The sequence below is a fragment of the Electrophorus electricus genome, chromosome 15 (assembly GCF_041902795.1).
Source record: "Electrophorus electricus isolate QZ-2024a chromosome 15, ASM4190279v1, whole genome shotgun sequence".
NCBI lineage: Eukaryota > Metazoa > Chordata > Actinopteri > Gymnotiformes > Gymnotidae > Electrophorus > Electrophorus electricus.
In genome coordinates, this window is record NC_137511.1 from 6,027,656 (window position 1) to 6,041,849 (window position 14,194).

The 14,194-nt window shown below is 41.0% G+C and overlaps 1 protein-coding gene across 1 annotated transcript; it reads right to left on the minus strand.

The window, feature by feature from the left end:
- Window positions 1-525: 525 nt before the first annotated feature.
- On the minus strand, window positions 526-4,506 carry kcnk1a (potassium channel, subfamily K, member 1a). The gene is made up of 3 exons (XM_027010397.3): window positions 3,850-4,506; window positions 2,678-3,073; window positions 526-2,505 (listed from the first exon to the last, which is right to left on the minus strand). The coding sequence occupies exons 1-3, from the start codon at window positions 4,202-4,204 to the stop codon at window positions 2,267-2,269; spliced, it is 990 nt and encodes a 329-aa protein (XP_026866198.2). The 5' UTR covers window positions 4,205-4,506; the 3' UTR covers window positions 526-2,266.
- Window positions 4,507-14,194: the final 9,688 nt, after the last annotated feature.

A 14,194-nucleotide genomic window follows, 5' to 3' on the forward strand; every position in this document is an offset into this window, starting at 1 on the left:
TGTGTGTGTTTGTTTAGGGTTGGTAATGCTGTGTGTTGGAATGCTCTGCCTTCTCTGGGATTTGACTGGTTGTTCCAGACAGCATTTGCTATAAAAACACCTTTCCATCAGTTGATGACGAACAGCTCTTTGTTTGGTTTGGCCAAGTACACCCCACCATTCACTGCTCACCAGTCCACAGACCAAATGTTTTTATTAAGGTTGTTTAAGCTTTGTTTAGGCTAGAGGTTGGATCCTTCATTAATTAATTTTTGTTTTGTAGGATTACTGGTTGTTAAAAGTTTTGATAATGTAAGTGTGGCCTGCCCGTTTTGGTTTAAGTCTTTAGTGGTAGTGTCATAAGGGAACTCTTTTTTTGTCAGAGTTTTGATTGAAAACTTTCGGTCTGTCTCTTACCCTCTTTGTTGTTTCTCACCTATAGGAGACATAATTCTCTCTTCTCCTGCAGAGATTGTTTTGAACAAATATTTTCAGTGCAATCTACTGTAAAAGAATATACAGAATCCTCACTTCAAAACGGTTAGGGTGACCATGGCCAGTTTATTTTGTTGAACCTGTATAACCTCCATGCTCACTTTCAGCATGGCTATTAAATTATTATCACATCCTCTTCCACCCAGCAGGGTAAACATCCCTGTGAACAGTTGGCAGGCATACTGACAGGCTGTCAACAGCTGCCATGGGTGACAAGGCCTCACTAACCCAGCTGTCCAACCAAACACCAGCATGGAGCCTAACAATACACTCGCTCACAGTGGCACAGAATGCCCATAAGGGGGCAGCATACTGCTGTTTGTGCATGTCCCGCCTTGTGATGTTTTGCAGACAACTCCCAAATCCTTCATTAATTCCTTAGCCCCTCCTTCACGATTATCCACTTTCACACCAAAATGTGATATATTTTTATTCAATTAGTCTCATTATTTAAGACAGTGTCTCAAGGCATACATTTTCAGTAACTACTATTTCAGCAACTAATGTACCTGAGCAGCAAACCTGCACTAACCAGAGTTGCACAGATAAATCCAGGCTGTTCTTTTAAATACACACTAAGCATTTCAGTCTACATGATAACCATTTCCTGTCTGAAATAACAAGAGCTTTGGTGACAAAATATTGGCAAGGTTTTCATTCATTGACACTCACCAGTCAAGGTGGTTAAGGATATACTACAATCATTTAAATTTTTTTTGTACAGACTACAGAATGAAATTCGAATGTAGCGTTTCAAAAAATGAAGGTAAACCCTAAATCAGTGTAAAAGAATCCAGTTCCCTTTCCTAATTCAGTGCCCAATAATCTTCTTACATGGACAACCAAATTAGTTGCAGCAAGAAGTATTGTATAAAAATCAAAGCCAGCTCCAGTTAAGGCAATTCAAATGTGAATTGAGGACAAAACACAAATATTTGAATGTGCAGGTTTAAACTTACTATGACTGTGAAGGTTTTACACAAAATTAGTACCTGACAATGTGTGGTGTCAGTAGGGACATGTCCCTAGTAACTCAAATCACCACCATATAAACTTTAATTAGCTAGCTTAATCACACTCAAATATGTACACAATCAATGTTCACCTTCCAATGCAGTGCATATAAACATGGCATAGTCGGTAATTACAACCTTTACAGTAATACAAGACAGTAACTGATTGAGGTACCCTTACAATATCACATTCTTCATTCAGTCTGTGATTCATGATGTATGACAATCAATAGCCTAGACATATGCTTCAATTTTCTTCCATTTGAAGCCTACTTTGCTTAAAATTAAAATTAACTAAAAATTAAAACTAAAATTCATTCAAATCTAAAGAGTCTCTCCTACAAGGGTTCTCAAATCAGGTCCTCAAAATCTACCTACCACAATCTAACAAGTTTACTTCCAAGACAACATGGCTCTAACATTCAGATATGACAGAGGACCTTGCTTAACTGAAACGGCTGTATTATGGTTGTAACTAAACTGTGCAGAGCAATGGATCTTCAGAAAAAGATGTGGACACACCCTACAACTGCATTTAGCTGTCAATGACATATTGTACTGTTCAAAGAAAAATAAAAAGTAAAAAAAAGCAATACAGTCTTTATTTCCTTCCCTTTTTAAAAAAATAACACATTGCGTTTAGCCCAGCTTTATTTCTCAGTTATCCAGACATTTAAAGGATAAAGAGATTTAGAAATTGTATACTTCTGCAGTTTCACTGCTTCAAAACACATGGTCATTGATTGTCAAGGCTGATATCCATTTTTATGGCCCATGACCTAATCCTCAGGTGTTACGGGGACAGTGTCATCAAAGAGATCTGTCTTACACTCTTTGGCTGGGGTGGTCTGATCAGAGACGGAGGAGAAGGTGAGGTGATCGTGGTCCAGTATATTCAGACGGTCTTCTGATTTCTCTTTCTTGAGGTAGAACATCTTTCTCAGCTGCTTCATCTGCTTAAGCTCACAGAATGTCTCCAGTACAACCAGCATGGCGATTAGGCCTAGAATCAGGTAAACTGGAGGGGAAAGATGGTCATCAACGTTACAGCGACATTGCAGTAACATTGTGGAAACACCTGGCATGTGAAAACAAAAGCTGTAATTCTGAATTACAAGTCACTTACTTTTCTACTTTCAACAAATCTCATCACAGCTTTCGGATTGTTTCACACTGGGTTTCACACTCACCAGTAATTCCCACTTTGTAGAGCTCCCTGAACTTATGGTTATGGCCCTCTCCCGGCACGTAGTCACCCAGGCCGATGGTACTGAGCGAGATGAAGCAGAAGTAGAACGACTCCAGGAGGTTCCACTCGTCCTCCAGCTGAGAGAACACCACGGCAGGGATGAGAAAAAAGCAGCAGAGGGCCACGGCAGCCAGCAAGCAAGCGTGGACGCCTGAAACCAAGGACCCGGACAGACCCCAGCGCCGCTGCACGTAGGCCACCGGCCGGCGCGTGCTGAAGACCATAATCCTCTGCACCACCGCTGTGAAGAACAGAAGGGTGAAGGGGATGCCCACCACAGAGTAGAAGATGCAGAAAGCCTTGCCTTCATCTGACAAGGGCACTGTGTGGCCATACCCTAAAAACACAAGCAAAATCACAGTAATTTAGACACATTTTTCCAAATGACTACATGCGTATGCATCAAAACAGTGCCAGAGAGATCTGAATATATAAAAGAAAAAATAACACCACGAACAGTATAGTAGAACAGAACAAGCAGAAGAACAGCCACCTAGTAAATTATTATTAAATATAGTCAAACATCCACAGGTAGTGCATTTTTAAATTTTAAGCACACAAAAACATAAAACATTCTTAACTCTTTTTTCAACATTTAATTTTAAGTATACTGAACTAGGTGATCTGATTCAAACCGGCTATGGGAGCCCTCCAATGGAAATACTCTCTAGACAAGGCAATAGGACAATGCTTTTTGTATGGAGGCCACAGGCAGCTATCAGGAGGACAGGGTTTATGGAGATCCTGCAATGATCTTTATGCAGGATTAAATTACCTAATCATGGGAAATTCTATCCCATTTCCTATAGAGAAAGAACATGGTGAGGACATACAAGACAACTGGGACAAGACACTAGCGCCCATAAATTATTATCTCTAATTACTGCTATTTTTCTTTGTGTTTTGCGGGGAGCCCTTATATAGGGGTCAAGGATACAGAGGCCATAATAACATAGTCAATAGTTAGCGGGATTAGATGCTTTTACAAAGGCGATTTATATGGAAACAAAACAAAACAAAGCAGGAAGAGTTCCGAAGGTTTGACAGGAAACGTCTCATTTTTGATGACAGTGTTAGGAGAAATAGGGAAAGCTGAATTTAGTTTTTGCTTACCTGTCGTGGAGAGGACTGTGCTTGCAAAAAACAATGCAGATGTGAAATCCCAGTTCCAGTTTATTGTACTATCATTTAAGACCGAGACACCATAATTATTGGCCTCTAGTGCTTTGGCCAAAAATGCCTCCAGTCGCTCTTCGCTTAAACATTCGTTGTCGTGGAGAAACTGCTGTTTCGCGGTATTAAGCTCTTGTCGAAGTAAATCCTCATTGGGTAACTCCACCAAAGAGAAAACAACAGCCCCCAAAACCAAGTACAATAAATAGACAAGTATCAAGAGCAAAAAATAACACGTCGATTTGTGACCTTCTATATAGCGCATGCAGCCTGTTCCTGAAAGACACCGAAACATTTTCAGAAGCGATAATGATAGGGACGGACAGCTATTTGGCGCCGTCTCACTGCATCGATTCTTGCACACGGAGTTCCCAGATATAAGGTATAAGTAAACGCCTTAACGAAATGCTTTTCTGTCTTCTTTTCGCCAACGCTTGAGGGATGGGGTGTGACGTCATTTTCCAACGCGTCTCACCTCGCTCAGGTTCCAGCCCGTGCTGCCACGGGGGCGCGCGTCAGGGCGCGTCCGGGCGCGTCCGGGCGCCTCGTTCTTCGCTTGTTTACTGTAAAGTTCTAGTAGCAATGCAAGCTCTTCTTCTCCTAAAGAGAAACCTTACATTTCCACGCCCGTATTAGCTAAGGGACAATCTTCAAAGTTTGGACGGTGGTGTAGACGGTATCAGTTTGCTACTGTTAACTAGCTGAGCAGGTTTGGCTAAATGCTGTTTCATGACTACAAAAGGTTTATCTGTAAGCATGAACTGGAAGTAACAGCTCTGCATGAATCTGCATAGGCCTATGTGTGAAAGGGGTATCACTTCACACCTATTTAGTTCTACTCTGTGAGAAACCCATTACAGTACATTTTCATACTACACGGTTCCTAAGTACCATTTTTTTTGATAACATAGTTATAGTACACCCACTCGTTTTTTTCTTAATAAAAAAGCAGTAATTGTGTAACAGGTATCTACATCTACATTTTTTTGAGTAGCCTATTAATTAGAGTCTTGTTTAAGGCTGGCTGCTGTTTAGTTTGGTTCTGGGATGTTCTTCACACTCAAATTGCAGCATTCTGCATACCCTACACACATACTAGTCACTTGCAGTCAATGGCTTAAAGAAACGTAGTGTGTGCAGTTATTCCAGTAGAACAAGCTTGCTTGACTGGCAGTCAGCCAACCTTCTTAACCCATCATTTTTAACTTCTCCTTCTGCATGTTTTGGCATGACTGTGCTAGTTGCAGCTTTAACTCCACCCTTGCTGCAGGTCAGATATGAATCTCGGCATAGCGGTTTGACAAAGCGCTTCCAAGTTCAGCACACATGAAAACATTGCTTTGAATACATCCTAAGGCACTGACGTTGCTTACCTGACCAGAATGGGGAAAATCCCTCAGAGTTCACTAAAGCTTTGTTTACTTTCCTAACTTGATGTCATTCGAATGGTGGCATTAATCATCTCTACCTTTAGTGTATGGTAAGCAGTTTTCCTTTGATAATCAAACTTTTTAATACATTTCTCTGCAATTCATATAATTAAATAATTATAAGAAAAATAATTTAATCATTCTTCCCTTATATCTCCTTTTCTGAACCATATTCTTATATTTACACATTCACATTAACATTTGCAAATTGACCTTGCCACTTATTTAGATGTACTTTTAAAATGAGACAGAACGGCCATATAGATTTTAACCTAAAAAACAAACCTTTTCTTGGTTTGACAAAAATGCAGGTGTCATCTAAGTTCACACTAGACATTAAACAATAACCACATTAGTGCAGTAACATAGCAGGGCAGTAAGAGCACAAGCATCTCAATAATAATAAAATCTCTTGCCTTCTGATCTGATAATGCCCTTATAGGATGTGTCCTTGCTAGACTCTCCCTCTTTACAGGCGGGAGCAACTGTAGGATCAAATAAGATGGTGAGTTTTGGACAATGGAGTGCTGCAGTGGAGAGCCTCTGTTTGAGGATTCCAAACCTTTATATTCGTTAGGTGTTTCTTCTCATTAGTCATTAAGATATTGGCACAACCAAAGTAGTAACCTATTCAGTTACCTATTGTTTGTATACGTCATCACTGAACAGCGGCCCATGTCAAAATGGGCATTAACACACTGTTGCGTTTGCAAGTGAGGCCATTATAGCGTACCCACACGGCACCAAAAGTCATGTGACCAGGTTGCTCCAGCAGCCTCTGTGGGGCTGCAGTAAAGCCTCCTGCCTACACTGCAGCTTCCACTGCAGCACCTCCTGAATACATCTCTTTATTCAGGGCTCTGGACCGGAGCCAGATGGTGAGAGGTTACCTATAGTTGTTCTGTTCCTTTGTGCTATTTCTGGATTGGAAGGCAGTACATGAGAGCCCTCACTTGGTGTGAAGAAGAAAGTGCGGTCAAGGTTATATTGCTCTGGCAAGGTATCCGTTCAGGTGGTCACAGCAAACACATTACCAGCCATCTCTTACCAATGCACGTTTCTCAAAATGTGCTGTGGACAAAGCATGCAGTAAACAAGGAAACACAGTGACATTGCTACTAGCTGAATAATTACAGCATTACTCTTATCAAGAAACCCTAAATGAGTGGTTATAGTGCCCTCTTGTGGAGAATCTTTGGTATTAATCTCTTGAATGAGCTCATGAGTGAGCAGTTGTCCATGAAATGCAGTGCATCTAAAAATAATACTGATTCTGAGCAGATACATAGAAAATATTGCATCATTTAAATTTGATTTCTATTCTATCTGTTTTTTTTAATTCATTAGTTTATATTCTCATTGTATATCGTATTTCAAACGCAGACTGAAGACTATTTGCATAATATTTATGAAGACTATTTGCAGACTATCTATTTGCAGAATATTTAAAGGACAATGGACCCTGCTCCCATATTGATTGACTAAATTAGTACTTATTGTAGGGTACTGTTTATATTGTTTAACAAACTCTGACACTTATTGTTTATAGCACTTATCATTGTTTAAGATAGACCTTATGTATTTTGTACTTCTAGGTATCAGCATTGATCCCCGTATTCTACAGTATTCTGGTTCACTGGTATGTTGGATTCTAACCTACTGTACTGTACTAGGATGTACTAGTAACTGCGCTGAGGCAGGACATGGTGTTATACTATGAAAGTAAATGGACAGTTTATTTAATGGAGTTTACAATTCCTTTTGAGGATGCACTGGATGAAGCTTGTGAAGGGAAAAGGCTGAACTATTCAGACTTGGTGGCTGAGGTGAGAGAACGCAGGTGGCAAGTGAATATAAGACCCATAGGGATGTGAGGTGTTGGGGGATTTGTAGCAAAGTCTGCCACATCACAGCCTTCGAGGCCGTAAATTCAGGGTTAGCTGTGAAGGAGTTATCAGAAGTAGCTGAAAGGGAGAGCACAGACTACTTAAGGAGAGCACCAAGTCGGGGACTAGTTAATGAGAGACGCACCGTAAAGATGGAATGGCTGAAGTCGTCGTGTCATTGTATAATGTGCTAGATCCGGCTGGGACCGGTAGCACTGAGCATGCATTAACGGGGCCAGTGGCTTTAGTCACCAGGGAGGTCAGAATGGATCTGCCGTGTTGTGGAATGCTTGCTAATATTATAGGTAAACTCCATGTGGAACTGGTGGTGCTGAGTACACATTTACGGTGCCAGTAGGGCTGGATATGGCCTTAGGCACTGGGAAGGGCAATGGGGATTTTATGGGTTGTGTGTGCTAGTGGCTTAGTGTGTAAAGCCCATATGGAACTGGGTGCACTGAACATGTGGGAGCATTGTCAGTGCAGCTGGGAATGGGCTTAGTCACCAGGGTGGCTAGTTTGGGTTTATGTTTAAAGAGATGCAGCTTTGTTTAGAAATGAGCTTGGAGGGGTGAGGCTGCTAAGCCAGACCCCACCATTGAGCCTTCTGGAGGTTTCACAGGCTTAATTCAGTGAAACTCCAATGAAGGGGGGTGCCTACCTCATGAGCCCAGAGAAGAGTTTCTGATGTTGTAGTTGGCAATAGTAGGCAGAGTAGACCATATCTAGCTCTAATGGCGTTGGCATATTACTTTCAAAAATAGCATGACAACTCATCTAAATGCCACGAGGTGGTGCTATATGTCCAATTTAACAAAGCATGAGGCACTCATCAACTTTTTAATGTGTGGATGGAGCAGCATTGTTTAAGAGAAAGATCAAGCAAGCTTTTACATTAACTGTCTTTCCAGGGTTCTTGGTTCTGTATCTTAAACTGAGCTCGAATGTTGGTTTTTAAAAAGGCTACTCTGGAGTTATGGCCTTGTAAACTACATGTTATTGAATCTTTCTCAGCTTGAACACATGAACCTTTATGCTACTGCATGACTGCTTAGAGCCCTGCAACATGAGGAGCCAGAGGAACAGTAGAAGGTTGTGCTGTACATCTGTTAAAAGTGCACACTCTTTATTTCGGATGTGAGTTATCACCCTCTTTCCTAATCAGAGTTAATCTGTCAAAACTCACAGTAAACTGGTGAGCCTGTCCTGATGAACTGAATCTGTGTTAAGGAAAGAATATATTAACTGGTGTATAAATTGTTGCCATATTAATTCACAGTTTGTGTGCATTTCACATAATAAGATCTTTACATAACCATTCTCATGGTAAAGGTAGTGTACTAGTTGAAGAATAATATCTTGGTCATTCATATATTTGGTGGAATATCCCATGAGGGCATAAAATATTTTGGCTATCTTCTGGATTAAAGAGCACTCAACTCTGCATTTTTTCCCTCCGGTATTAGCCTGATATACTGACAGGTGAAAGGGATTAGATGCCCTGTTTGGAGAGAACAGGCACCTTCTTTTCACTCATTTTCATGCATTTGACATGAGCTCATGGCACAGATCAGAGCATCATCCCTTCTGGCTCGTCAGCCTCAAGTCTGGCCACAATCTTCGCATTCAACTGAACATTGGCGCAGTGCCTCCAATAGGAAGCTAGGAGTGTCAGCTCATGTCAGATGGCTTAGGACAGACACAGATCCCAGCAACACTCAGCATGGTCTGTCCAGTTGCGCTCAGTGTCACCTGGCTGCTTTTGCTGCACTTCCTGAGTGCTCCCGTAGTTCTCCTGCTGAAATTCCCATATTCCTTGGCTAAGCCTGTGACATTTCCTTTCCATTTGCAGCGTACAGAGGTGCCGCATCCATTCCTCAGGTGGGCCTTTCGTTTGTCAGGGCGCGGGGGTTTGGCATGGGCTGCAGTGCGGGATTTGCCCCATTGATTTATTGGGACCAACTGCAGCATGTGTGCCACCACTGCACTCTGTTCAGGCTGGGAGCTGTAGTTTCCTGGACTGGTGCGGTTCTCACAAGCCAGGTCTTTTCAGGGAGGTTCGAGACCTGACTGGAGTGCCAAGAGGGAGAGCGAGAGCACCCACATGGCGCCACCATATGTCTCTGCTGTCTCTGCTGTCTCTGCTCTACAGAAGCATCTGGAAAAGGCATCCTTACTGACAGGTCCACCTCACTGGGGCACTTAAGCTGGGCCCAGGCTTCCCCGAGCCAGCAGCAGGAGATCACATGCCCCTCTAAGGAATAAACTCTGCATTACTTTTGCTGATTTATCTCCTCTTGTGCCATGACCTTCCTCAGGACTGCTACATCACTGTCTGAGAGAAGCTTAGCCTACATCTCTGCTCACATATCAGAATTCCCACTGTTAAATGAACTCAGTGAGTTTGTCATATGTGTCCTTTTGTAGCCAATGCTGTAGGTGTTAATTCAACACAGGGGCCTCTCAGTAGTGATCAGAGAACTCAGTAGTTATAGGGTATGGCTTGCAAAGAAACAGATGTTGAAACTGATGTAAACATTGCTTTGGCACAGGCTCATATATGATCAATAAACTTTCTGTAGTGCAACTAATTTCTCTTTCTCAGTGAGTCCTATATACAATATACAAAGAATTTTGACTCCACTTCTCATACATACAGTAAGGTGGTTCTGGGGTTATAGTGTCAGGTCATGTAATGTAATGAACTCAATTCCATCTGCTACTTCAGCATATTTCCCCTTGTTTTGAGAAGAAGGTTAATCATCCAATTCTTAGTGCAAGGACAGATGATTGGCAGTGCTGCACAAACAGAATGGGTTTGTGTTTGAAATGTGCTAAACATTGGGCAAGTTCATGGAAAAGCAATGTCAAGTAATGTCATAATATGTCCGTTATACGTATAACAGTTAATGCTTGGGCACTGGTCACCTCACTTTGAATTGGGTACTTGTAGAAAACACCAGCCTGTTTACTGGCTTGCTTTTGAAAGGGCAAATTTATGTCTTTGATTTACTGGTTTGTGCTGTCATCAAGTTCATACAGCATGAGCATGTCACCTTTGCAGATGAGTTACACCTTTATTTGTGAATAGTTGGAATAAGCATGATTTTTCCACATGTTAAGCCAGAGTCCAAATTAAGTCTGGGGGACTAAAGTGCAGACCACAGCTGTTTTAAATTATGAACAAATCTACCTTAGTTCCGAAAAAGTTAACTGTGAGTTTGTATGATATTTTTAAGTGTGGCCTCCTGGTTGTTCTCCAATTATCACGATGCTTTATGCTAAAAAGAGTTGATCTTACCAGCATCTTCCAAACTGAAAAGATTCAGTGCCTGAATGGCATTACAGAGAGCTGGAAAGGGTACATGCTTCGCCACATGGTGTAAACTAAAAGACATAAAGGAAGCTCCTTGAGCCCGCTGAAACTTCACCAGTAGACTCTCTCCCCAGTTCATGAAGTAAATGTTTCAGGAAGGCAGTGTTGCGCATAGAACGCAGTGGTATTGGCTCTTCAATGAAATGTGATGAACACAGGGAGTCTCATTCATTCCATGCCTGACTCATCGTTTTTTCTCTCTCTGTATATTCACAAATACTTCCAGAGCTTAGTCCTGCTGTCTGCAAGAGTGTGATTAATGACACTAACTAACTGTGATTGCTCCTTATTTGTCTGAGTTTTAGAACACGTTAATTTATATCTTTGGTTAAGCAAAACAGCTTAACATTTCTGGTTTCCACACTGTCCAGCTGGCAGAAGTGATGCCCAGCACATATTCACAACCTGAAAATGCAGAAATGACTCCAGACCATACGAGAACCATGCTAACAAGTAATATGGGAATAAGATTAATTGCTTAATGGCTGGAATAGGTGATAAATGTGTATTATTCCACTTTCTTCTTGAATGTGTGTAGACCAAGCTGCTCACGTTGACATTGGCAAGAGGAGAGTTGGCATGACTGTTATATCCTTTAATCCAATGAGATTGGGTCGTGGTCATGCACTGGCATCATAAATACCCACACAGGAGAATATGGTGGTCCATGGTGCTGCTTGAAAGATCACCAAACCCCAAGATGACCAATCAGTGTATGAGTGCTCATAATGAGATCATAGTTGGCATTCTGTCTCCAGACTGTGGGATCTCTTTATCCTTTTTAAAACCAGAACAAAAATGCACACATTTGGTGAGTTTTAGCCAAGCTATGAGGTCACTACTTTGCAAAAGAAGCAATGAATGTCACATGTCATTCTTTTGGTTACTTAAATAATAAATATACTGAATGTTGTTTTAGGGTCTCAACATTGAAAAAGTTAGCATGCAACCTGTGTTTTTAATTTCACAGAAATTTGTTTTTATCATCACATATCCCTATTGTGCCATACCAGAGGTGTCAAGTTAGTTTGAGGAGACTCATCAAAATTAAAACCATTTCCTTGCTTTTTGGGCTCCTACGACTTGTCTCTTCTTTCCAACAAAATTACTGAAAGCAGCATATTAGACAGTGATCTTTACACATGGCAAGGTACATTTTATTTTGTTTTTCTTTGGACTTCTTTAGAGAACATACCAACAACTTTCTTCTGGAAGCACCAAGATGTTCTTTCTAAGCCCTTGGAACATGAACAATTTATCCCTCACCAGAACAGGAATAAAAATATTAGCACAGAGAATATAAATACACACAAATTGCAATCACTTATCTCATTGATCGTTGATGACATTCTTTCACTTGAATGCATTAGTATAGTGCTGGAGTTTGGAAACAAGAATACATTTTGGTCTGGAGTGATGTGAGCCCAATCTTGGTCAGCGGCCCACGGTAGCCGGCTTTAGTATGGCTCCCTTTAGTATTGCTCTGCCATTGCTTCTAATATAGTAACACATAGCAGACCGAATGCTACTCAAACACTGATGGCGGATGCAATAACATCTGGGCTCTCTGTCTCTGTGTGTGCGTGTGTGTGTCCAAAATGCTGCGTTCTCCAGGCTCTCAGGCCTTCAGTTCAGTCATCTTGGGACACAAATCAAGTGAATCAATGAAATTCAAGCCATGCTTTTGGATACATCAATTCCAGATAAAATGAAATAAATGGTAACTGCAGGTCCTGACTCTCTCTGCCTCGGGGTGTCCCAGCTGAAGGTCCAGTCACAGTGCTGGGCCTTGAGCGCTCTTAAGTCCAGCCAAGCCTTGGAAGCAGAAGTTTGTTTGAGATTTCTGTTGCACTTTTGGAGAGACCTGAGTTCCACTTACTGAAAAGTGAGGGAGCTGAGCTATTTTCTGTCTGTGTTGATACTCTGTGCCCAACATACACTCAGCAGTCCTCAACTTCCATGTGCTTAGTACCTTAGTTTCCTGCACCTAGAAACAAAACTGTTTTAGCAGAAGAATCTTGTTTCAAATTTGAAGATACAATACTAACATGCTCCCCCAGAAAGCTATCTTCTTCTCATAACTTGTAATTGTATATAGCTGGTTTAATATAATCACTGTGCAGGTCTATATCTAATGCAGCAACTTTCTTTTTCTGCCATGCCCCCCTTTGGAGGAAGAAAATTTTTCATGCCAATTTTCACATTTTCATGCTGTTTCGGGAGAAAAATTCAATCATCTTTGCAATTTGCTAGAATGATAATAGCGTTTAGCTTTTGCAAAAAAATAAAAATAAAAAATCCAGAGCAAATGCAAATGTCTTCTTAATTTGTTTTGAGTTTTCAGATGTGAAATATACACTAGTCTTTACTCATTTCCCACCACATTCACTACGAACCTAAAAGCAAGACTTGTCACCTGTCTTGTCTCAGAAGCATTGCCAGGTTTTCTTTTAGTCTCTGTCAAATATCTCTTCTTTCTGTAAATGTATAGACTCTCTATGTGTATGAATAACATTGCTAATGTTAAAACATGGTTTGTTTATTGTTCTGCCGTGAGAAAGACATAAAAGCATTAGTTATGCACTACACCCCCCTCACCATCATCACACTTTGAGAAATACTGAACTACTGCTAGACCTCTGGGAAAATTATTCACGAAAATACATTTAAATATACAAGAGAAGATAATTTCACATAAAGATAGGAATTCTGAACTTCTAGTTTACACTTGCAATCCAATGAGAGGAGTATGAAATGTAAGGATAAGGATCGGTATGGTTTAACCATTTGAGGGTCAATATATAGAAGATATAAAGCGTATGTGATGAGGGGAGGCTTGGCAGGATGCAAAAAGGAGCCGTATGACATACAACGACGTTTATTGTTAAACACAAAAGACAACGTAGCGCTCAGGCTATTGCAGGAACAAACACAGACAATATTCACATTTAAACAAAAGACTTATATACTCACAAACTAACAACACACAACAAGGGAGGGCGTGGCCATACGGACAAATGAACACACACACACACACACACACACACACACACACACACACACAGACACACACACACAGACACACACACACACTCACACACACACACTCACACACACACACACACACACACACACACACACACACACACACACTGCTCACTGTTCCATAAGTCTCTAAGTTCTTTAAAGTTCACATTGCCACATCTGAAATCTGTGAAAATGCGCATTCTTTCAGAGCAGATTTGCTTTTATTATAATCTTATAAAGCATTATTTCCCCTTAAACCTCCACAGCAAATAGAAGACGTCACTCAGTGACAGACTAAGTTGGACTCATCAAATGGACAGTTCAGTTCAGAGAGGGCATTTGGGCACATTAGGCACATTAGGCATTTTTATCACAGTTCTGTTTTCTTCACATCAGTTGAAGGTCAAAGGAGCACTTACATCAGGCTATATATAACCTGTCCTGAAAGCTTTTCCTGGTATGTCATAGCTGTCTTTGGTATATAAATTATCATGCGAGGGCCCAATGACAGGGCTTTTGAGTTAGCCTGGTGTCTTTAGTGCTATCAGTATGGTCCATAAAATGTG

What these genes read in the sequence shown, in the direction of transcription:
- kcnk1a (XM_027010397.3), bottom strand. Translation starts at nt 4,204, where the DNA reads ATGTTTCGGTGTCTTTCAGGAACAGGCTGCATGCGCTATATAGAAGGT. An exon ending in CACAGTCCTCTCCACGACAG is followed by an intron (nt 3,074 to 3,849) that starts GTAAGCAAAAAC and finishes TTGTGTTTTTAG; the next exon opens with GGTATGGCCACACAGTGCCC. An exon ending in CTACAAAGTGGGAATTACTG is followed by an intron (nt 2,506 to 2,677) that starts GTGAGTGTGAAA and finishes TTTCCCCTCCAG; the next exon opens with TTTACCTGATTCTAGGCCTA.